We start from the raw sequence: 22,090 nt of genomic DNA, 5'->3' as shown, positions 1-22,090 counted from the left end.
TCAAACCCTTTCAAGTTTTAGGTTTCCTTCCCTTTCCCTATTCCTCCTGTACTCGGTCTCCCCTTAGTGTGTGACCCATGTCCAATAATATTTGTTTTAGGTCTATAATCCACATATGAGGGAGAGCATACGATTTTTGGCCTTCTGAGCCTGGCTAACTTCGCTTAAAATGAAAAGGTGTCTTTTGATGGGGGAGTTGAGTCCTTTAACATTCAGTGTTAATATTGATAGGTGTGGTGATTCCTGCCATTTAGTTGTTTTGAGTGTATGCAGCCAATTTAATGCTACTCTGAGTGCTTGTCTGTTTTTCTCATGAGGTTTAATACTTCCCATCCTTTTATGGTTATGTTTGTTTTCGTCTTCTGTGTGCAGGAGTCCTTTCAGAATCTTTTGTAAAGGTGGCTTGGTGGTCATGTATTGTTTTACTTTCTGGTTTATTGTGGAAGACTTTTATTCCTCCATCAATTTTGAATGACAGTTTTGCTGGGTAGTATATCCTAGGACTGAAATTGTTTTCTTTCAATGCTCAAAGTACCTCACTCCATGGGTGGCATTCCTCTTGCAAAGCCAATTTTAATAAGTGCTTGGCTCTCAACTTGCATGGTACCAAGAGAACCATGACACTCATCATGTATTTCAGGTATTGGTGGGCAGAAGGGATGGTGCCAAAATGTTGGAACCTTGCAATGCACAGGAAAGAAGAGGTTGGCAGGAGGTACAGAGAAAGCAGAAGTTGTTTTCGCATGTTGCCTTTTACAGTATGGTTCTTCTAAGTTTAGATCCTGTTTGACACACTCCTGTAATACTTAATCTGATTCTGCTATCTTTTTTTTTTTTTATGAATTTAGGAAATTTGGTCACTTGATGTGAATGCTTGGCAAAATCTTGACCCCTCACTCTTCTTCCTTCCTTATAACCTGAGAAATGCCACAGTATATCCTTTGTTAGAGTGCTATTTAGCTTTCCTCTGCCAGTCTGCATTTATCCTTACAGCTTTTCATTTCCTGTAATGATAGTCATGGCTTTTGTTTCTAGAACTCTAAATAGCAGAAGCGCTTACTATGAGGACAGTGGCTGACATTTGCTTACTGTTTACTTTATTGCCAAGTGTCGTGTTAAACATGTTACACATACTACTTCATTTAACTCTGAAGTAGTAAATGTTCCCTTCCTTTTTTGGTGTAGAAACAAACACAGATATAAGTAATTTGGCAAGGTTGCTCTAAGTGGTAAACTCTTGACTCACTGTAGATATTCTGCCTTCAGAGTACACAGGATCTGCCAAACTCCTTTTTTTTTTTCTTCTTTTTTTTTAAGTACTGGGATTTGAACTCAAGACCTACACCTGGAGCCACTCCACCAGCCCTTTTTTGTAATGGGTTTTTTTGAGGGGTCTCTTGAACTATTTGCCTGCACTGGCTCTGAACAGCAATTCTCTTGATCTCTGCCTCCTGAGTAGCTAGCAGGATTACAGGTGTGAGCCACCAGCACATGGCTTGCCACACTGCTTCATCCCTTCGCACAACTGGAATCAGGTCCTAGATGGGAACCTTGTTTTCAGGCAACAGCCCTCTAATTCCTTGCTATACTCACTAAACCCTATCTGCTAAAAATGAGTGAATGAAATTGACAAGTCAACAATTTAATACAGTAAGTTATATATATGAACAATATGGACTAGTCTGTGAGAGGGCCTTAGGAATTTCTTAAACACTTGTAATTGTTTCTTATCTATTGTCTTGTTCTATTATGTATCTAATAGTTAGCACATAGGAGATACCCTATGTGTGTTAAATGAATTAATCTATTACATAGTCTTGAAAAACCCTATGTTAGATCTCAGCAGGAGGGTTGTAAGTTTAAGGCCAGCCTGGGTTATGTAGTGAGACCCCGTTTCAAAGAAAAGGGAAGGGAAGGAAAGGCCCATGCTAGAATGACTTTCCTTTTTTTTCTGGCAGTACTGAGGTTTGAACTCAGCCTCATGATTGCTAGGCAGATGCTGTACTGCTTGAGCCACGCCTCAAGCCTTTTTTGCTCTGGTTGTTTTGAAGATCAGGTCGTTGCCTTTTTTCCAGGCTGGCTAGCTTGGACCATGATCCACCTATTTTACATTTCCAAGTGTAACTAGGATGACAGGCTTAAGCCACCATGCCTAGCTTTTTATTGGTTAAGATGGAGTCTCAAAAACTTTTTTGCTCAGACTGGTCTAGCAGCAGAAACCTCCCAATATCAGCCTCCCAAGGAGCTAAGATTACAGGCATTAGTCCCCAGTGCCTAACTTAGAATGATTTTTTTTTTTCAGAGAAGGTGTTGCTATGTGGCCCAGGCTGTCTTCAAACTCACAGTCTTTCACTTTTCAAGTGCTGGGATTATGGGTGTGCACCACCACACCTGGCAGAATGACCTTTTTGTTGAGAAATAAAAATAGCTTGATTTTGTAGAACTGAGACTTTTGAAGGTTAAGGTTAAAGTAAACCAAGAGAGTAGAAAAATGCCATAGTAAGGATATAGAATGCTGTGGAGTTATCTATCCATACCAGTAAGCATCTATTGAGAGTCTGGTATTTGGTAGGTACTATTTTGAGCAGTTGTATAAGTGATGTGCAAAATAGACATTCCTTCTCATGAAGGCTATGCTCTGTGTGAAGCTAGTTATTTGGGTTCGTTGTATAACTGAGTAAAGGAGGTAAGAGGAAGATAAATTCCCCAAGGTTATTTAGAAACTTGTTGATAGCTTCACATCTGTAAATCATTGCTTATTGCCACTGAGCCATGAAATCAGTTTTATTTTCCAAGGCAGAAGTAATTTAGAAATAGCTTATGCTGTTTAATTTTAACAAGTGAGAGGTGATGCACTGGAATATTCCTAGTTGTATTTGTTCCTAACCAAGTAATGATTACTCATATTCCCAGGTGTTAATCATTTTATAACTACTTATTCTCATCTTTGGTATCTGTAAAGTGATACTGAGCCTATGAAAAGGGTATAAAACTCAAATTGAAGAAATCTCAGAATCATAATAGATTTTGGCTTTAGGAGAGGAAAGGTTGTGGGAAGGAGGATTGCAACATGTGAAATAGTCAAAATCTGGGCTTTCCGCCAATGTCAGTGTGATGATAACTCATGCTAATAACAACTAGTGAAATAGGACAAAAGTGTGGTTTTTGTTTTTTCTTTGTGATACTAGAAGAGATTTAATTGTTAATCAGTGAGCCACAAAGCTTCAGGAAACAGAACTTTGTGAGCTTTACAAATTGTTTTATTTGCACACTTTGATGAATTTTAAAGATTTCTATTCTGATGTACAGAATAGAAATTGAGGAGTAGGGAGAGACAAAGAACTATAAATGAAATAAAAGGGCTGATGGAGTGGCTCAAGTGGTAAGAGCGCCTGCCTCAGGTATGAGGCCCTGAGTTCAAACCTCAGTATTGCCAAGAAGAAATAAAAGATAGAACCCCTTTCCCTCAAACTTGATAGAAAGAATTAGCATGCCTGGAAAAAAAATTCTGAAAAATGTTTAAAATGAAAAAAATCAGAACAAATGACCATCAACCTGAAAATGAATCAGAAAACTGTTTTTACATATACATATGTAAAAACATGTACATATATACAATAACCAAAAGAAGAAAATAAAACAAAAACTACAGCAAAACACTATAGCATGGATAAGTCCCAGAAAATGTAATATTGTACATTGTGTGAAAGCCTTAGAGGGCTGTATATGTATCATAAAACCCTTTCTATAAAGTTCAAAAAATTCATAAGCCAGGCACTGGTGACTCATGTCTATAATCCTAGCTACTGAGGAGGCAGAGATCAGGAGGATCACAGTTTGTGACCAGCCCAAGCAAAAACAGAGACCCTGTCTCAGAAATACCCAACATACAAAAAAGGACTGATGGAGTGGCTCAAGTGGTAGAGTGCCTGCCTAGCAATACTGAGGCCCTGAGTTCAAACCCCATAGCATCCTTTTTTAATGTAAGATAATGATCTACTTGAAATTTGGAAGTGGTTGCCTTGAAAGACAGGAGCACATAAATCCTTAGAAATTCTTGGTCCATTTCTCCAGTTGGGTAATGGTTTCATGGATATTGGTTAATTATGAAAAGAATTGAAATTATACATTGAGTTTGCTTTTTAAGTCGTTCTGTATTGAGTCATTTTGGAAAATCATGATTGCCCCCTTTGTTCATCTTTTCCTATTTCTGAATGTATCAAGTGTTCTTAATCCTAATGTCCAACTGAGTAAGCAAATGTGGAGGGAACTCAGTGAATGTTTTTTTTCTACTCTCTCCCTAGAGTGGTAGTAGAGTAAACCAAGTGACAGTGTCCTTCATGATGCCTGGGAAGAATTTTCTTTACCCCTTGCCAGCACATAACAAGAAAGATATGTGCTTATTCCTCAGAAAGTTCCCACTTAGAAAAAGCCTGAACTAAATGTGTTACGGGGGCTAAGTGGAAGGTATGGTTTGTGAAGTATTAAAATATAAAGTATAGAAATTGATTCAAAGGAAAAAATCCTCTTTAAATCTTAAATGAGTTAAAATTCACATTTAGGAACTTGAATGAGGCCCTTGCTTGTGTTCCTTTGTTTTATTCATTGCTTTTTATTTTCTCTGAGTGAAATTTAATTTGGGTAAGAATTGGGGTGGAGTGCTGAAGTTGCAGCAGAAAACATGGACTTCGATGTCTAGACAGAAACAGCTTAGAATAACAGATTCACCACTTGCTGATTGTGTGATCCTGGCCAGTTACTTGGCTGAAATTGGTGTTTCTTGTATATAAGAAGGGATTTTAATATCTACTCTGCTGCATTCTTGTGAGAATTTGATTTCCTATCTGTAAAGCACCTAACAGAAAAAAAAATTTAATGATAGTTGAGTAATTTTTCCACATGGTGTTAACAGGGACATTGGGCCTCGCAAATCAATCTTTGTCTTATAATCATAGCAATTCAATACCAATGTGTGTTAAGAGGAATGTAACTTCTAACTTTGAAATGTAAATTGTTTGCTTTGAGTCAATCATAATATAGAAAATTCAGGCTGTGTCAGATAAAACATAGTGCATAGTATTTTTTTGATCTTTGTCTTGCATTTGAACTTCACATAGGCCTACTAATTCTCTTTTAAGGCTACAAAATACACTCCCCACCCTCCTTACAGCCATATTACAAATATGTGTCATTATTGACAAATGGGATCAAATGGGAATATAGTTTAATATAGCTTACAATTAGTGCATACATGAGAAAAAATGTCTTATATGTTTTACTGATACTATCTTTATATGCAAAACTAGTAAGTTTACTTACTTAGTGAGGCCTCAAATGTAAAAACAGTACTTAGCAATATTTAGAATTATCTTTTAAATAGAATTATTTTATAGTCTTTTACAAATAGTGCCGTTTTCATAGTAAATTCACTGCTTATGAACAATGAGTAATTGTGAGGAAGACTCACTGGTGTTTACCTACAGAACAGGTGTGACTCTTACATAATAGTACAAGTACAAGTTTTCTTATCCACCCACAGTTGTTATTTCTGAAATGACTGGTGATCCTGCCACAGACTGATAGATATGGAAAACTAAAGGGTAACCAGTTTTTTCTTTCCTTGCCAAAAGCTGTAGTCGCTTTGGGTTCCCTCTCTTGTCCTGTACATGGAGAAGGGTTTGGGAAGGATCTATAGAAGGGATGTTAACCAAGTTTCTTGCTTAATAACCTTGATGTGCCTGTTGTACTGGTATGTTGTAATCAGTCCAGATCTCCTATTCTTGGGGTAGTAAATGCTGAGTGTTTGGTGGAAAGATTGTCGTGGTTTGTTGTAAGTGTGGATTCAGGTACAGTAGTCCTCCCTAATGCATGATTTTACTTTCTGTGTTTTCATTAAGTTTTAAATTGCACATCATCCTAAATAATGCAATAAAATCTTGTGCCTTCTCATTCCATCCTGCTCAGGACATGAATCATCTGCTTTGTCCAGTACATCTATACTATAGGTGCTACCCTCCCTTATCAGATCAACAATCTTGTCATTACAGTACTTGTATTCAAGTAACCTTTATGTGACATAGTAACACTATGTCACAGTGCTTCCACCATTCACCTCAGTAGGCATTGTGTCACATCATCACAAAGAGAAGAAATGTGAGTTACATACAATAAGATTTTGAAACAGGGCCCACATTCATACAACTTTTATTATAGTGTATTGTTATGATGCTGTTTTTTAACTGTTAGTTATTGCTGTTAATCTCTTACTGTTCTTAATTTATGAATCAAACTATCATAAGTATGTATGCATGTATGTACAGTATAGAAAAAAACATCGTATATGGAGTCAATGGGAACTATCACTGGTTTCAGGTATCCCGTAGGAAACTTGGAATGTCTTCTTTGCAAATAGGGAGGGCTACTGTATTGAGCCCATACTATCACAGAGTATTCAGATTTATTTATATTCACTGTTCCTGTTCTATATTTTAAGAATATATAAAAAACCTAGAGTCTTGATGTCACCAGTATAGTGTAATTTGTAGATTTTAATGACCACTTACTATGGTTTGAAGTATTACATGGCAAAAACTATAAACTATCTGCTTTATGTTTTCATGTAAGTTGGAAATATGTTTGGCTAGAAGGAAATTCTGTGTTATTGAATGTGAATGTTAAATGAAGGCTTGCATTCTGTGTTTGGCTGTGTAAACTCTGCTTCCTTGAAAAGATGATCCTGTCTTACTTATGGCTGCATCCCCAGTGCCTGGATCACCACCTGACATTCAGAGCATCTGTCAGTGAATATTTTCCTGAATGAATGAAAGAATGGTTCTAGGTCAAATGGAGAATAATATTGAAGGGAATGAGATAACAATAAACCAGGAGTCTTTTATTTTCCTTAATAACATGCCAGTTTTCTTCTCTGATTATAAATAAGCACATATATACGGACAGTCTCTGACTTAGGATTTTTTTTTTTACTTTATAATGGTATGAAAGTGATCTACATTCAGCAGAAACTGTACTTCTAGTTTTGAATTTCAGTGTTTTCCCAGTCTAGAGGTATGCAGTATGATACTGTCTCAAGATGCTAGATAATGCCATGAGACATAGCTCCTAATAAGCCATGAAGCAAAGAGGATAAACAACTGGTAGTCTACAGTGTACAGATGCTCATTGACTTAGAATGATGTTATGTGCAGATAACCCAGCATAAGTTGCACATTTTTTATATTAAAAATGCATTTAAGGGTGAGGGTATAGCTCATTGGTAAAGCAACTGCATTTTCAAAGCCCCAAGGTCAACCTCCACCACCCTCCAAAAATGGATCTTATATGCCTCAATGACCAAACTTAGCTTAGCAACAGTACACTGTAGAGTATAAGTTGTATCCCCTTGTGATTGTGTGGATGACTGAGAGTTGTGACTTGTCACTGCTCAGTACATCAAGAGAGTACTGTACATCATATAGTTAGCTCAGGAAAAGATCAACATTCAAAGTTGGAAGTATAGTTTCAACCAAATACGTATTGCTTTTGCACAATCATAAAATTGTACATTGAACCATCATAAATCAGGGGCTGTTTGTACTATATTTCTAAGTTATTTTGTACATTAAGTGTGTTAAATGAATTTTGACTTAGAATATTTTCAATTTATGATGAGTATTAGGCCATAACCCCATTGTTAGTTGAAGCAATGTAAATCAGATTTTATGCACTTATATTGTACCTGTTTACCTGCCTTCTAACAAAGCAAAAATGCCTATTTAACCTTAGAATTTGGTTCCTAGCATTTTTTTAGTTCAATATCAAATTAGAATAAAACACTTAAAATTTTTTAATGATATTTAAGGGGAATTTTTTTCTTTTAGTTTCCAGAAATTAGGTAAGTTAAGGTATCTGATAAGAATTCCTCAAACAGAATAGTCTTGGATTATGGTATGTTTCTCTTTAAAAATAGAACCCTTAAGTAGAAAAAAGTTAGATTTTAATTATCTAAAACATTTTCAAAGAAAATCTCTCTCCTTGCCATTATGTAGCTCAGAAACCAATACCCGCCCTTTTGGTGTTGAGATACAAATACCTCACTGAATAATAGAGGGGTATGTGTCTGTATCTGTGTCATTGTTAGTTGGTTTGAGAAAATTTGTCTTCAGTACATTCTAGGATAGGAAGATCTTTTAAATGTAACATTGTTTTATTTTCTGCTTAGAAAAATATTTCATACTTCCTGCAGAAACTTGGTAAGCATCACAATATCAAAAAAGGAGGAGATTGCCGTTAATCAGGAAGACTTTTATTTTTTTTAACTTCAAGTTTTTTTTCTTACATTTCTGCCCAATCTAAAAAGTGAGATCTTTGTATTTTGGACAAGCATATTATAAATGCCTGAGCACAATATACCTAATTTAAAAACCTACTTTTTTAGCTTTTCTTAAAAATACCACCTTTAATGTCATAAAAGAATAGCTGTGTAGATGAGGATAGAAGAAGTGAATTATGTGCTTGATAAACTAATCTAATTGTCTCCTTTACCATCTTTGCTATGGAGTATTATCTAGCATTACTTGTCCTCCTGTTATTCAGCCCTCTGTCCCAAAGTGAGGAATTGATGAGGGTATATTCATTGCATTATGTCTGATCACAGTTTGACTAGCACAGTCTGGAAGTGGGCTGTGCAGGATGAGAGCGAGCAGCCTAATTGCTCTTCCCGCATCAGCAGCATCTATAAAGCATCCTGGGAATTGCTCACCCTGTGTTCAGAGCAGCTGGTCACATGAGCCTGAATTTTCAGTTCAGTTCATTAGTCAGCCATTTTGGTCAACACCCTGCTTACTGCGCACAACCAATCCTGTTAGAACTCAGCATCCTGGCTCATCTGAGCAGATCTGGAAGTGGTTTCTGCAGTTCAAGATCATTTTTAAGCTAAATTAAAAATACAGATTAATTTTTCATTCCCTTTTCTTTTGTATTTTTTTTTTTTTTCTGCACAAAGAAGGAGGGCTTTTTCCATTTATTTGTGCTGAAGCCAGTTTTTTAAAGGGCAGCTTTGGCTTTGCAGGATTTAAAGCCTGGAAAAAAAAAAGGGATAGAGAAAGGAAGATAAAAGGAGAGGACGCTGGGAGAAGACACGCATCATCTTATTTTGCTACGTGGTGGGAACTATCAGTAAGAAAAGATAGTGTAGACTTATTTGAGAAGTTGGTTCCATAAGGTCTTTTTCCTTCTTTTTGTTTTTCGTTTTTAAACCTCCCCCACCCCTTTTTCTGAAAGCTTTGTTTCAGAGCTTCAGATTTGGGATTTTTGGTGAGGAGGGCTTACTTATTTTGGGGGGATCGTGTGTGTGTGTGTGTGTGTGTGTGTGTGTGTGTGTGTGTGTGTTGTGGTCTCAGCTGAGTCATCATGTCTGCTCTGACGCCTCCGACCGATATGCCAACCCCCACCACTGACAAGATCACACAGGCTGCCATGGAGACCATCTACCTTTGCAAATTCCGAGTGTCTATGGATGGAGAATGGCTCTGCCTGCGAGAGCTGGATGACATCTCACTTACACCCGACCCAGAGCCTACCCATGAAGGTATGGTCAGATCCTGGCTGATACTGACTACTAGTGTCTCTCCAGCATCCTCATTGTTATAGGGGAGGGAGGGTTTGGGAGGGGTATGAAGAACCTACATGCTAAATGTTGACAATCCTGAAAACCTTCCTTCTTACTTACCACTCAGCTCCTCCTTTCTTGCTTACTGGGAAAAAAATATTTTTCCCACCCCTGAGATCTGTTTCAAAAGGTGCTTATGCTCCTTGAGAGTTCTTTGTCTTTAAGCCTCTAAAGAGAACATTTGAGGTCACTTGTCACATCTGACTCCAATCAATACTGAAAAAGCTGTCAATTTTGTTTCTTTATTTAAATATTATATAAATTGTAGTTAATCTTGACAGTAAATTAAGATGTGACTCTAATTATACGATAATTCATGATACAGTAGAAACACTAGAAAATTGTCCTACCACAACATAATGTTAAACCAGCTCTGCCATCTAAAACATAGTTGAAAAATATTATCTTTTTAAATAATATGATTAAGTTAGGTGAGAAAGCAGTTTTATATTCAGTATGAACTCTTAAAAATGCATAATGTCTTTAGAAGGTTAACTGTAATATGGTGATCTATCATATTGGCTATGGGCTATTATTTTTTTAAGTTATTTGTGCTATTATGACTCATTTGAAATTTCCACTATTAGTGTCCTTAAAATCTTTGTGGTCTCTTTCTTTCTCCCAGAACCATTCTTAAATTGTAAGATGTTTTTAGCTTCTACTCCTTAATTCTCTTAATGCCAACTGCAGCTGTTTTGTTTTTAATACAATAGTTTCTCAGCTTGTGTTTATACTCTACTTTTAAAATAATGAAGATAAAAATGCTTGAGTATAAGAAGAAATTCTTCATAAACATCTGCCTAGTATTTAGGCAGATCTACAGTGCAGAGAGGGCCATAAGGTAAATTGCATGTAGCAGATAGAATTAGGAAAAGTGGTTCATTGCCCTTGACCTTGTGTTGCAATCTTATCATGACTCAAATTTCACCCACTGGGTTGGATAAGAATTTTATCTTACCAGTCAGACTTAGCCTTGAGAAAGTTTTAGACACAACACAAAGCAGTCATTTGTATGTGTCTTAAGAACAATATTTTAGTAGTTTTTAAGACCTTTACATCTGTTGAATTTAATTAAATTGGTTTGTCAGTTGAACAGTTTCCTTCAGCTATGTATCAGAATCTGCATAAGGCTTAAGACAATATCAGCTGAAATTCCATACAATACCAGTACTGTTTAAAGCAGTCTCCAAGACTTTAAAAATGTTAGGGAAGAAAAATGCAGTTTGAAAAGGCTACTAAGAAGGTTTTTAGTAAATCCCTCGTGTTTTGTTAAAAAAAAAAAACCCATTTTGAAAGTCATCCAATGTGAAATATTTTAATTAGAAAATTTTTAACAATTTTAGTACTTTGAATATATGTTTGTTTTTGAGCACGGGTCCTATGAGTAAACAAAAGTGAGCTGTTTGGTTCATGTAAGGTTAATGTAAGCATTTGTAATGGTGCTGTTTGAATTCTTCATTGAGAAATCTAAAATTAATTAATTAATTAATTTTGAAGATCTGTTGCCATAGATATGAACACAGCAATATGGAAAATGTATGAGAACTACAAACTAGGACATAGTGTCACATTGATTAAGGAAACCAGACAAATAAGTTTTCATGACATTTAATCAATTATAAGGATGTGGAAGAAAATACAGAAATGCCAACAGTGAATTTGGGAATTTTGTCATAAGTTAGGCAAGAGAAGCCATTATTTCAGATGATTAGGAATGAGAAAAGAGCACAAGGATATGAAAGCATATGTAGGTATAACGATCTAGGAAACCAAGAAGTATTTCAGGAGGGTTTTATTTCTTTGCTCTACTGGCTAATAAACAGTCATTTGGATCCAACAAATACCTGCTTTAATGTTAATATCAGTGATAATTATTAGATTTAACTTAGCTATAATTATTTAAGTAGTGGTTAGGGATTATGTGAATAACTGATAAAATGAAATTCCTAGTACCTGGACATGTGGGAGTATGGAGACTACTTCCTGTCTGATTCATAGGGAAAAAGAGTTTCGCTACACAAATCTTAACAGTGGGGTCCCCTGACTGCCACAAAAGAAAATGGGCAAAATATTCCCTTTTAAGATAATGATATAATTGTGTGTGACCTCCGCATATAAAAGCTTTATGGTGTCTTATGTTTTGTTATTTGAAACAGTTCCTATGCAGTCCACAGGTGGACTGAGTTTCTGCCTACCCCAACCCTTACAGGGATGAGAATAAACACATTGGCTTTATTATCTCAATGCTTAATTGGTATTCAATGAAGTGATCACTCTCTCTTTTCTATATTCTCTTTCTTTAAATTAGAAGCAAATCCACAACAACTTTGATTTTCCCTAAAGACAAGAGTTGAGGACTGAGTCCACAGGAAAGGAGGGGGTGGAGCAGGAGAGGTTTCACAGAGTGAGATTTAATTCATACCTTGAGAGATAGCTAGGAGATCACCAGGGGCAGGACATTTCAATTAGTACCTTGTCAGCTGCCATGCCAGAGAATAGCAAGTGGTTAGAAGCCTGTGGTTGGCACAACAGGATGCGAGGCAGGATAGATCAGCAGGGACTAGACAGAGAAGCTTGAACTTGACTCTTAGGTGAATAGCTACTTGGTGCTTTATATTTAGGAGCAAATAGGAAATTTTTAATATAGAATGATCACTCTTGCAGCACTGTAGAGGATGGATCAAAAGGAAATAAGCTCTCCAACAACCCCTACCTATGACTATTAAAATGTTCCAGGTAAGAAATAACAATCCCAAACTAAAGCTGTGAAGAATGAACACAAAAGAAAAGGAACAGCCACCAGAAAAGCAGAAGTTATTTATGACTGAGGGGCTACAGGGTTGGAGGATGAAGACAAGACAGTGCCTGGAGTGACTGCCAAATTTTTGTTGTCAGGTCCTGAGCTCCCTTCATGACTAATGAATATAAAAGAAAGAGGAGGTTTGAGTTCTTGGTGCTAATAAATTATTCAGAACAATAGGAACACTATCACTCAATTAATTTAACCTTCCAGCCACTCCTACAGAAGTTACATTCCCTGGCTTATATGCAACTTCCTTGAAGAATTTGATCCTCACTTTTGTGGAGTGAGGAGTAGAGAGGATGGGTCTTTAGTGGACATTCAGTGATTTGGAATATGGCTCACTTTCCTTTTGTCATGCCAACACTAGAAAAGCAGCCTTATTTATGTAAAACTCAGTTTGCTTTTTCTGATTTAGAAAAACACCATTGAAATGATCTATCAGAGATATTCTTTGGTTCTTTTTCTTTTTAGTTTCTGAAAGAGCAGAATTTCAAACAAACGTCTCAAGTACTATGGAATGTTTAGATAATGTGTGCCCTTTGTTTTTCTCAAGAATGGAAACAGCATCATTATAGTAATTTTATAAATTGTACCATTGCTGAGATGAAGTGATGTGCTTTATAATTATTTGTGTTCAATTGCATCTTGGCTTCTTGTAGTAGCATTCTTGAAACAAGGAATTTCAGAATCAGGAAAAATAATATAAATGCTTTTTTTCAGCAATTCCTCAGTAAATGGTGTGTGTAGTCATGCACACAATGAAGGACAGGCTGTAATATTACCTTTGTATTATCAAATGCTTAACAACAGCAAACTTTCCATAGTTGTGACTCAGTATATAATAAGGTTACTATATAACAAGGTTACTTAATTGGCAACTTGTATATTGAAAAATCTTTTAATGATATCTTAAAGAAAATCTTTAAAGAATTAAGTCTTGAACCTTTTGTGTTTTGTCTCTATGTGACTAAGTTTTAATTAGCTTAAAAGACAGTATTCTGTTTCAAAAGACAAAATATTCTAGGTGTATTGCCTTTATTGTAAGGTATTCTCTAGACTTTTTTTTTTGTTTTGGGTTTGTTTTGGTTTTTTTAGTTTTTGTTTTTTTTGTAGACATATTTTTGAATAGGATTGATGGTCTGAGTTTAATACTTTAGCTACTTCTCAAACTGTCTACTTTTTAGCTTGTTTCCCTTTTTCTTCCACATGTCTATATTCCTTTATCATCTTGGGGATATTTCATGGTTTGAGTGACAGGCAAATTTTTTTTATTGTTTTATTATTCATATGTGCATACAAGGCTTGGGTCATTTATCCCCCCTGCCCCCACCTCCTCCCTTACCACACACTCCGCCCCCTTCCTCTCCCCCCTACCCCCTCAATACCCAGCAGAAACTATTTTGCCCTTATCTCTAATTTTGTTGAAGAGAGAGTATAAGCCATAATAGGAAGGAACAAGTGTTTTTGCTGGTTGAGATAAGGATAGCTATACAGGGAGTTGACTCACATTAATTTCCTGTGCGTGTGTGTTACCTTCTAGGTTAATTCTTTTTGATCTAACCTTTTCTCTAGTTCCTGGTCCCCTTTTCCTGTTGGCCTCAGTTGCTTTTAAGGTATCCAGGCAAATTTTTTTAATTCTCAATTTAAAATAATTCTTTTCTTTGTGCTTATTAAATAAAGTAGGTCTAATTTGAATTTTCACAGTAAGATTTTTTTATGACTATAAAAGTATACCTATTGTAGAAAATTGGAAATTTTCAAATAGAATTTTGGCACAAAATCAAAAATGTTGGTAAAAAAATCTGCTGGAAACCTAATGAGTATAATTAGAATTGGGTGGGTATTAGAACTGGTACTAGAGGCTGAGCTACAGCTAGTGGTAGAGAGCTTGCCCAGCATGTGTGAAGCCTTGGGGTCCATCCCCAGCACTGAAAAAAAAAAAAAGAAAAAATTGGGTGGCTGTTAATTTGATTACAGAAAACTTTATTTCTGTCAATATAGGGAAATACGTGCAAATAGTGAAGGGATTATTATAGTAGTGGTGTTGGAATGGCTATTGATGCTTTTAGCTACTATGATGGTCATTAATTTAGAGATAACAGAGTAGTGGTTAAAAGCACTTTTCTTGGATTTGGATTCAGTTCCTTATCCCACTATTCAGTAGTCATGTGACCTCACACAAGTTACTAAATACTCCATTCCTGAGTTTGCCTCTTTTTTTTTTTTTCTTTCTTTTGTGGTACTGGAGATTAAACTCAGAGCCTTGTGTATACTAGGCAAACACTCAGCCAGTGAGCTACTATACCCCCAACATTAATAGTAACTACTTGATAGGTTAGGGGAATTAAATGAGGTAATTAATGGAAGGTATCCTATAAACAGTGGTTAATATTAGCAGTTATGACTCCATTGCTATAGCCACATCCTTTTTTCTTTACTCACCACTATACTAATAAAGAAAAATCATATTTTAAAATATTGCTACTTCATTTCTATTTCTATTTTTATATCTAATCTAATAGAGCAGTATAAGCTAGTTATTTACTAGACTAAAAGTGATCTCTAGTAGCTTAAGCTCAAGTTTTACCATTGCCCTTTCTTGGATCTCTATGAGCAAGAAAATAATTGGTTGAAAATAAAACTCAGAAGCCAGGCACAGTGGCTCACTTGTAATCTCAGCTATTTGGGAGACTGAGGCAGAATCATGAGTTCCAGGCCAGCCTGTGAAACTTGGTCTCAAAATTAATTAATTAATAAGAAAGGCTCAGTTATCAAGAAATATGTGCTTCTCTGTTAACCTCTTTAGGGATAATGAATCCATCATTAAGGGGTGATACACAAATGGTCATTTTAATATAATAAAATATGCCATTCTAGTTATAAAGTCAAAGCTTTCAAATTACTTTTTTGGATTAGAAAACTTCCTTCTCCACTAGAAATAATAAAGCAGTTGAGGAGATTATACTATGGATGGACATGTTGAGAAAAGAACCTTTGCTCAGGTCTTTGACTTTAGGGTTATTGTGATAGCAGAATGCACATGTGCTTTTATTATATAACTGTGATTCCCCTCTGGTAGGTACATTTGCTTTGGTGTCCATTTAGGTATCTGGCATTTATACTATTATGAGTAAAGAGAAGCTTGTATGAAACATCTGTTAGTATAGTAATTATAGTGTACTACATGCCAGGAATGTGGTTTGGTATGTTAGTCCGTTATAAATATTTATTGGGCATTCCTTGATGCAAAGTCTAGTCCTATGGCCTAAGAAATAAACAGCCCTTGCTCTTTTAAAGAGATGAAACAAAGATGCCCAGAGGCTGCTGTAAAACAGATGTGAATTTCTGGGTTGATAAAAGACAATCCTGTACATTTACTAGTGTGCTTTACCTATATGCTAACAGAACCCCATTTTGCCTGAGAACTGCATATGTTTTAATGAAACGTGTACATACCAGTGTGCATTTGCACACTTCATAGCAGTCTAATGAAAGGACTTTTTATTGAAAAACTTCACAGCATATCTGCAAGAATTACGTATAAAATTTTATATCTCTGCATTTTCTTCCTGGGAGATAAACCCCTGGTGTCTATTTGAACCCTAAAGGAAAAGAATTAATGCTTAAAAAAGTTTTTATCACTATAAGATCAGACCCTCCACCCATTATTTAACAAGCAATTGTTATCCCAATTTATACTTAAAACTGTGCTAGTTACTAGGATTACAATAAACCAGCCCAGTCCTCTGTATTTTATTATCATACTGACAAATGTGGAGTAGGGTCAGAGTGCTTCAAATAAGAAAAATGGCAATCATTGTAGTACATGGTTTTGACAATAAGGAAGTGCTTATGGGAGCACAAAAAGATCGTGTGTGTGTGTGTGTGTGTGTGTGTGTGTGTGTGTGTGTGTGTGTGTGTGTGTGTGTGTGTGTAGGGGATCCAGGGAAGATTTCCAGTTGAACTAATGTTTGAGCCACAGCTACACAGGAGTTTCTTGGAAACAAAGGTGGTTGGAGAGAGTAGAAACATTTGACAAACTGGAGGATTTTCAGTGTGTATTTCCAGCTCCTTTCCAAATTTTCTTTCTGGTAAACTTTGACCTATCTGGTCAGAAATATTAATAGAGCCACATGTTCTACTAGGCCAAAATACTAAACGTAGTGGTGAAATAGCATACTTTTTTTCTTCTTCTGGTTGTGCACAATGTTTTTTGTTAATTTTTGTAGAGCTGGGGACCTTGTATATGCTAGGCAAATGCTCTATAACTGAGCTCTATCACATGCCCTACAATGTGTTTTTTTGGTGGTGGGGTGCTTTTTTTGGTTTTGGTTTTGGTTTGTTTGTTTTGGCAGTACTGGGGTTTGAACTTAGGGTCTACATCTTGAGCCACTCAATCAACCCTTGTTTGTGAAGGGTTATTTTTGAGATAGGGTCTCAAGAACTATTTGCCCGGTCTGACTTCGAACTGGATCCTCCTGCTCTCTGCTTCCTGAGTAGCGAGTTGTGAGCCACGGGTGCCCAGCTTCCTTTATCCTTTTGATGATGAACATGTGTTTCTTCCACCAGGAAAAATTGTAGCATATAATGCTCAAAGGTCTTAAGTGAAACCATTTAACTGATGAAAAATCAAGGCTGCAAATATTTTCAGAAGTAAACATGTTAATAGCATAAAAAAGTACCACTTAATTGAATGACCTTCCTGTATTTAATAAAACCAGTATAAGCACATAGGTATGTGTGTGTAAAATTATATAAACAATATTTAAGGTATCTGTATTACAGTTTTCTGTCATAATTAAGCAAATAGTACTATAAATGTTTAAGGCCTAAAGGAGATATATCTGTGCTGTATTCCACAATAGGGCCTCAGTTTTGTCTTTCATTTTCATTTCCACAACTTTCAGGAACTAATCATGTCACATCCTACACCTACTTTTTAGCTTTTTTCCAAACCTGTATCTCTTCCCATGGCAGTTGTTCGTGAAAGTACCAGAAGAGTCTTCATGAAAGTAAGCTTTTTATTCTTATACAAGAGCCCTATTTCAGGCATACTTCTCTATTGACAGAGAGTATTCCTGAGAAAGTATTAGTGAGGGTGATTTAGCAGGAGGAGATACTATCATTTTTGAGCAGTTACTTTCTGCAGGAACTGTGTGTTGTAAGTGTTGTAAATGTATTATTTCATTTAATCCTTACATCAACCCTTTGAGCCTCTGTACTATAATTATACCCAATTTACAAATGAAGAAATTGACATTTGGGTTGTAGTAAATGGTAGAACCTGGATTCAAACCCAGGCTCAACTATTCTCAGTACTTCCAGCCCAGAATTCAGTAGCTTAAGTCTAATGATAGACCTGCATGTAATAAGGAAATTCTTTACAGTCTCTTACGACCTATTTCCAGCAATTTTGTTCACAATTGAATACACCATTGTTCCACTGAAGTTCTGTGAGCATCCAAATGAGGCCAAATGCATGCTATTTGGAATATTCTTGTTAATTTGCCATCAACTAAATTCAAGACCTGAGCTTTTTAACCACTTAAGCAATTCACATGAACTCTTCCTTGGATTGTCAGCTTCTTAAATAACCTGAAAGTTATTTTTGCTAACTACAGAGTTATGGATTATTTTCCAAGTGTTACACTAAATTAACTAACTACTACTCAGTGATGGAGCTCAGAATGAACTCCCATTTATCAGGTTCCCAAGCCTGGATAACACATTCTGGAAAGAGAGCAAGTGCTGTGTGAGAATACACTGCATCCTCTGCTTTTATGTTATTTAGTTTCCCAGTACTCTTTAAAAAAAAAAAAAAGACAAAGTCCCTCTGTATAGCCCAGGTTGGCCTCAGAGTTGCGATTCTCTTGCCTCTGCCTCCTGAGAAGCTGGGGTTATTTGAAGTGCTTTTGGGGACAGGGTAGTAAATACTAAAATCTGTTCCCTCATAATTTCTGACATTTGAACTTTTTCAGAGAACAAATAGGAGGATTTGATGAGCTTAGAAACACTCGTAAGAGGAATAGTGAAATAAACTTGTCCACAAACAGTCCCTAAGTAATTATTTTTTGTCATCAGTAAATATTCCCAAAATATGTCAGTGTGTTGAAATCATGAGATTTTTTAAAAAAATCTTTAATATTGTTAATAAAACTTTATTTTGCTAGTTACAGAAATGAATATACATTATAAAAGTCACAATACAAAAAGTAGAATATACAAAATAATGTCATCTAAAAAACTGTAGCACCTAGAGATAACTACTGTTGATTTAGTAGTCAGATTCTCTTTTTTAAGTATATAGACCTAAAATTCACTTGCCAACTCACATTTTATGCATCTAAGATCATACTATACCTGTGCTATGTGACCTTCCATTTTTTCCCTACAATATCTTCCAACATCAATAAATAGAAATCTCTGACACTACATTTAATGTCTTTGGCTAATTGGAAATGCCACAATTTCTTTGACTGTTGCTGAATTATAGATATTTAGGTTGTTCCTAAATTTCTTTCCACAGACAGTTCTGGTGCATCACTGAGAATATAACTTGCACATTTTACCAGTTTTCATTTTTAGAAGTGGAATTTCTTTTTTGTTTGTTTGTTTTTGTGGGTCTGGAATTTGAACTCAGGGCCCTGCTAGGATGATACTATATCCCTTGAGCCACGCCTACAGCCCTTTTTGCATTGGCTACTTTTGAGATAGGGTCTTGCTTTATGCCTGGGCTAGCCTGAACCACGATCCTCCTATGTATGCTTCCTGCATAGCTGCACACCACCTCGCCAAGCTGTTGTTTGAGATTAGGTCTCAGGAACCTTTTGCCCAGGCTAGCCTCAAAATGTAATCTTCCCCATGTATACCTCCCACGTAGCTAGGATTATAAGCTTGAGCCACTGCATCAGGCTAGAAATGGAATTGTATTGTAGTTTTTTAAGACAGTTGACTCAGCATCTGTAAACTTCATATTTTATTTTCTTAAGACTAACACTACCCTAGACAGAACAGAATGAGTTTTACTGTTACTCATACCTTGAGAAATTTCACTTTTTTTGTTTGTTTGTTTGTTTGCAGACCAGGGTTTGAAATCAGGGCCTTGAGTCATTCCTCCAACCCTTCTTTGTGATGGGTGTTTTCAAGATAGGTTCTCAAGAACTATTTGGCTGGGCTGGCCTCAAACCACAATCCTCCTGATCTCTGCCTCCTGAGTAGCTAGGATTACAGGCATGCACCCAGCTGAAATTTCACTTTTTAAGATTTGCTTTCTGAGTGGAAAGGCTGCTGGGATTTGTTTTTCTCCTATAAAACATAAGTTTTGTATGAGATATGCACAACTTTTTATCTGCGGCTTCTACAATGTCCAGTCTCATGGGCAGCATCTTCCATCTGCAGTCTATCAAAGCTGTTATCTCTGCCAGTGCAGCCATGCAGGCAGGCAGGCAGACAGAGGATCAATTGACCATGTCTCTTTTGTTTATCCCTTCCCTCCCTATCCGGTTCTGTCCTCTCTAAGCTTCCAGTGTCATCTGCTCACCAAGCTTAATGTGTTTTACCTTCACTTAGGTCTCAACATCAATTCCTTTTAAACTCAGTGGTTACTTAGGTAACTCTTCAAAGTCAGTGTCTAAGGATCTTTAATCTTTCTAACTCCTGTTGCCTTACTTTTGTAAAGTCCTTTGGTCACTGGAGGTGCACAGTCAGTATTAAGTGACTCAAGTATTGGTAAGTTACTTTTCTAGAGCCATTTGTAATTTGCTGATATTTTTATTTTTAGTATACTATGGAGGGAAATGATATACCTTAACCTAAATTACTGGTATATTAGAACAGATTATGGTAGCATTAATAAAAATAATCTTAACAATTCCTTTGCTAATTTTTGCTATTATGTTAGGTAATTAAACTGTTATTTACTTAATGACACTTCAACTATTAAAGTTGTCATTTGGGGTACTTGATTTATTTTTCCCCTGTGTTTAGCAAAGTTGTTTTTTTTTTAAATCACACTCACTGTGTTTTCATTTAATTATTATAGCAAATATACTTATAAGAATCTAATTTGTAGCCAAATCAGAACATATGATACACATTGGTTTCTTCTAAGCCTAAAAGTGGTATTAAGTACCTGTGATCTATTTAGTACTTTAAATTCTTTTCTTTTTTTTATTATGGAAAGCTTCACAAATTTGCATCATCCTTGCCCGGAGGCCATGCTAATCTTCTTGGTATCATTCCAGTTTTAGTATATATGCTGCCAAAGAGAGCACAGTACTTTAAATTCTTTAGTTCTTATTTTCAAGGAGTTATCTGTGACCTATCAATTTGGATTTGTAAAAATTAACACTCCAAATCAAAAGACATGTCACCTCAAGGAGACAAAACAGTTCCAGGACTTCCAAGTTTTTTTTTTTTTTTTTTGGTGGTGGTTTTTTGTTTTTGGTTTCATTTTGCTTGTGGTACTGGGGACTGAACCTAGGGCTTTGCAGTTACTAGGCAAGCACTCTACCACTTGAGCCACACCTCTTGGCCAGGACTTCTAAGTTTTGACTGTAACTTGGTTATTATAGTAATAATGCTGGGGGAAAAGCTATGTCAAGAAGCAAGATTGCTTAATCGTGTATGCATAAAGAAAGGAGAGGCACTTTTTGAACCTATTTAAGCACTTTTCTGGGGAGAAGAGCTGGGCCCCAGGTCCCTCTTTTTGTGAGACTGGGATTTGAACTCAGCCCTTTAAAGTAGGCACTCTACCACTTAAGCCAAGCCATCAGTTCATTTTACTCTGGTTGTTTGGGAGATGGGGTTTCAAAACTACTTGCCCAGGCTGGCCTTGAACCTCAGTCCTCCTGATCTCAGGTCTCCCAAGTAGCCAGGATTATAGGGGTGAACCACCAGCACCCAGCTGCCCAGGTCCCTCCTGAGAGAAAAAAGTAATTACATAGAAGCCATACCTTCTAGACCAAGCTGGGGGATCTGGTTTAAAGTTTTCCTAAATAAGTGGTCAAATCACCTGGTAACCCTTACTCATTTTTCTAAGTTCCTGTTTTGGTGTTTTACCATCCAAACATGGAGAACAGTAGGTTTTAGGGTGGCTTGACTATTACCCAAATGTGTAGAAAATGAGTGTAGTTAGTTGTGCATCTGCTGTTTTGTGATCTTGACCATTCTTTTATGGTCAGAGTATTAATTCAGCAGGCATACCCTCTATTCTGTTCTGGAGTCCTACTCCTCTTCTAAGAAGATTGTAACTCACTAAAAGAAAGGACTGTGATGGATGCATATACTTTCTCAAGAGAATTAATTTAGCTTTGGCTACTCTAAAAGAAAGATTATTTAGCAATATCTTAATTATTTAGGTATGGCTTCTCTTTAGAATTCAGAATGCTCAGAAAAGGGAAGGAAAGCAAAAGTCACTTTAACAAGGACAACTCCCAATGGAATAACCACTGTTAACAGGGTAAAATTTTACTCATATATAAAATATGTAAATCCTTTATTGATTTCTTTTCGTCTTAGTTCCTGACTCTGACTTATTTTCACGTTTTCTGATTTCCCTATCAATCTTGTCCTATCTATCTTGCCTCAGCATATTGTCAAAGGATTGTAACTAAAAACAA

General features: G+C 36.2%; 1 protein-coding gene and 1 non-coding gene across 15 annotated transcripts in view; one reads left to right on the top strand and one right to left on the bottom strand.

The window, feature by feature from the left end:
* Rufy3 (RUN and FYVE domain containing 3) overlaps positions 1 to 22,090 on the top strand; it is a 78,785-nt gene that overhangs the window by 7,028 nt on the left and 49,667 nt on the right. Inside the window, exon 1 of one of the 14 annotated variants that reach the window (XM_074042047.1) lies at positions 1,720 to 9,586. The exons of 10 other annotated variants lie outside the window; for them this stretch is intronic. In XM_074042047.1, the coding sequence (XP_073898148.1) occupies positions 9,409 to 9,586 (178 nt within the window). In that variant the 5' untranslated portion in view covers positions 1,720 to 9,408. Of the gene's footprint in view, positions 1 to 1,719; positions 9,587 to 22,090 lie in introns of those variants that run through there. 3 more of the 14 variants (XM_074042049.1, XM_074042055.1, XM_074042056.1) reach the window with 3 other exon arrangements.
* On the bottom strand, positions 20,639 to 20,743 carry LOC141411178 (U6 spliceosomal RNA). The gene has a single exon (XR_012436015.1). It is a non-coding gene; the product is annotated as a U6 spliceosomal RNA (small nuclear RNA).

This window comes from Castor canadensis, chromosome 9 (assembly GCF_047511655.1).
Source record: "Castor canadensis chromosome 9, mCasCan1.hap1v2, whole genome shotgun sequence".
Lineage (NCBI taxonomy): Eukaryota > Metazoa > Chordata > Mammalia > Rodentia > Castoridae > Castor > Castor canadensis.
The sequence above is the reverse complement of the archived record's forward strand: the minus strand, read 5'-3'. Positions and strand labels throughout refer to the sequence as shown.